We start from the raw sequence: 496 nt of genomic DNA, 5'->3' as shown, positions 1-496 counted from the left end.
TGCTGCTGCTGCTGCTGCTGCTGCTGCTGCTGCTGCTGCGGCTGCTTCTGAAAAAGAGATTTAAATCTATCTTTTAGGTTTGTCTCTGCTGTCGAGTGGGGGGCCCCCTGGCTGCGGGGGCCCCCCCGCCCCCCATGAGTACCCCAGTGCCTTGATGTGTGGCTAGCTGCTGCTGCTGCTGCTGTTGCTGCTGTTGCTGCTGCTGCTGTTGTTGCTGTGGCTGGTGGTGCTGCTGCTGCTGGTGCTGCTGCTGTTGTTGTTGTTGTTGCTGCTGCTGGTGTTGCTGCTGATGCTGGTGGCGGTGGTGCTGCTGCTGCTGTTGTTGCTGCTGCTGCTGTTGGTGTTGCTGCTGTTGGTGCTGTTGTTGTTGCTGTGGCTGTTGCTGCTGTCGTTGCTGCAGACGTTGGTGCTGCTGTTGCAGCTGCTGCTGCTGTTGTTGCTGTTGCTGCTGCTGCTGCTGCTGCAGGCCTGGAGGGGGACCCCCGTGAAGCTGGGC

The 496-nt window shown here is 60.1% G+C and overlaps 1 protein-coding gene across 1 annotated transcript in view; it reads right to left on the bottom strand.

The window, feature by feature from the left end:
* EMH_0004270 (uncharacterized protein) overlaps positions 1-496 on the bottom strand; it is a gene marked incomplete at both ends in the record, with an annotated part of 10,554 nt that overhangs the window by 4,210 nt on the left and 5,848 nt on the right. Inside the window, one exon of the mRNA XM_013496689.1 lies at positions 143-496. Within this exon, the coding sequence (XP_013352143.1) occupies positions 143-496 (354 nt within the window). The remainder of the gene's footprint in view (positions 1-142) is intronic.

Source organism: Eimeria mitis, genomic scaffold (genome assembly GCF_000499745.2).
Source record: "Eimeria mitis Houghton genomic scaffold, Emh_scaff224, whole genome shotgun sequence".
NCBI lineage: Eukaryota > Apicomplexa > Conoidasida > Eucoccidiorida > Eimeriidae > Eimeria > Eimeria mitis.
This window is presented reverse-complemented; position numbering and strand designations above follow the sequence as displayed.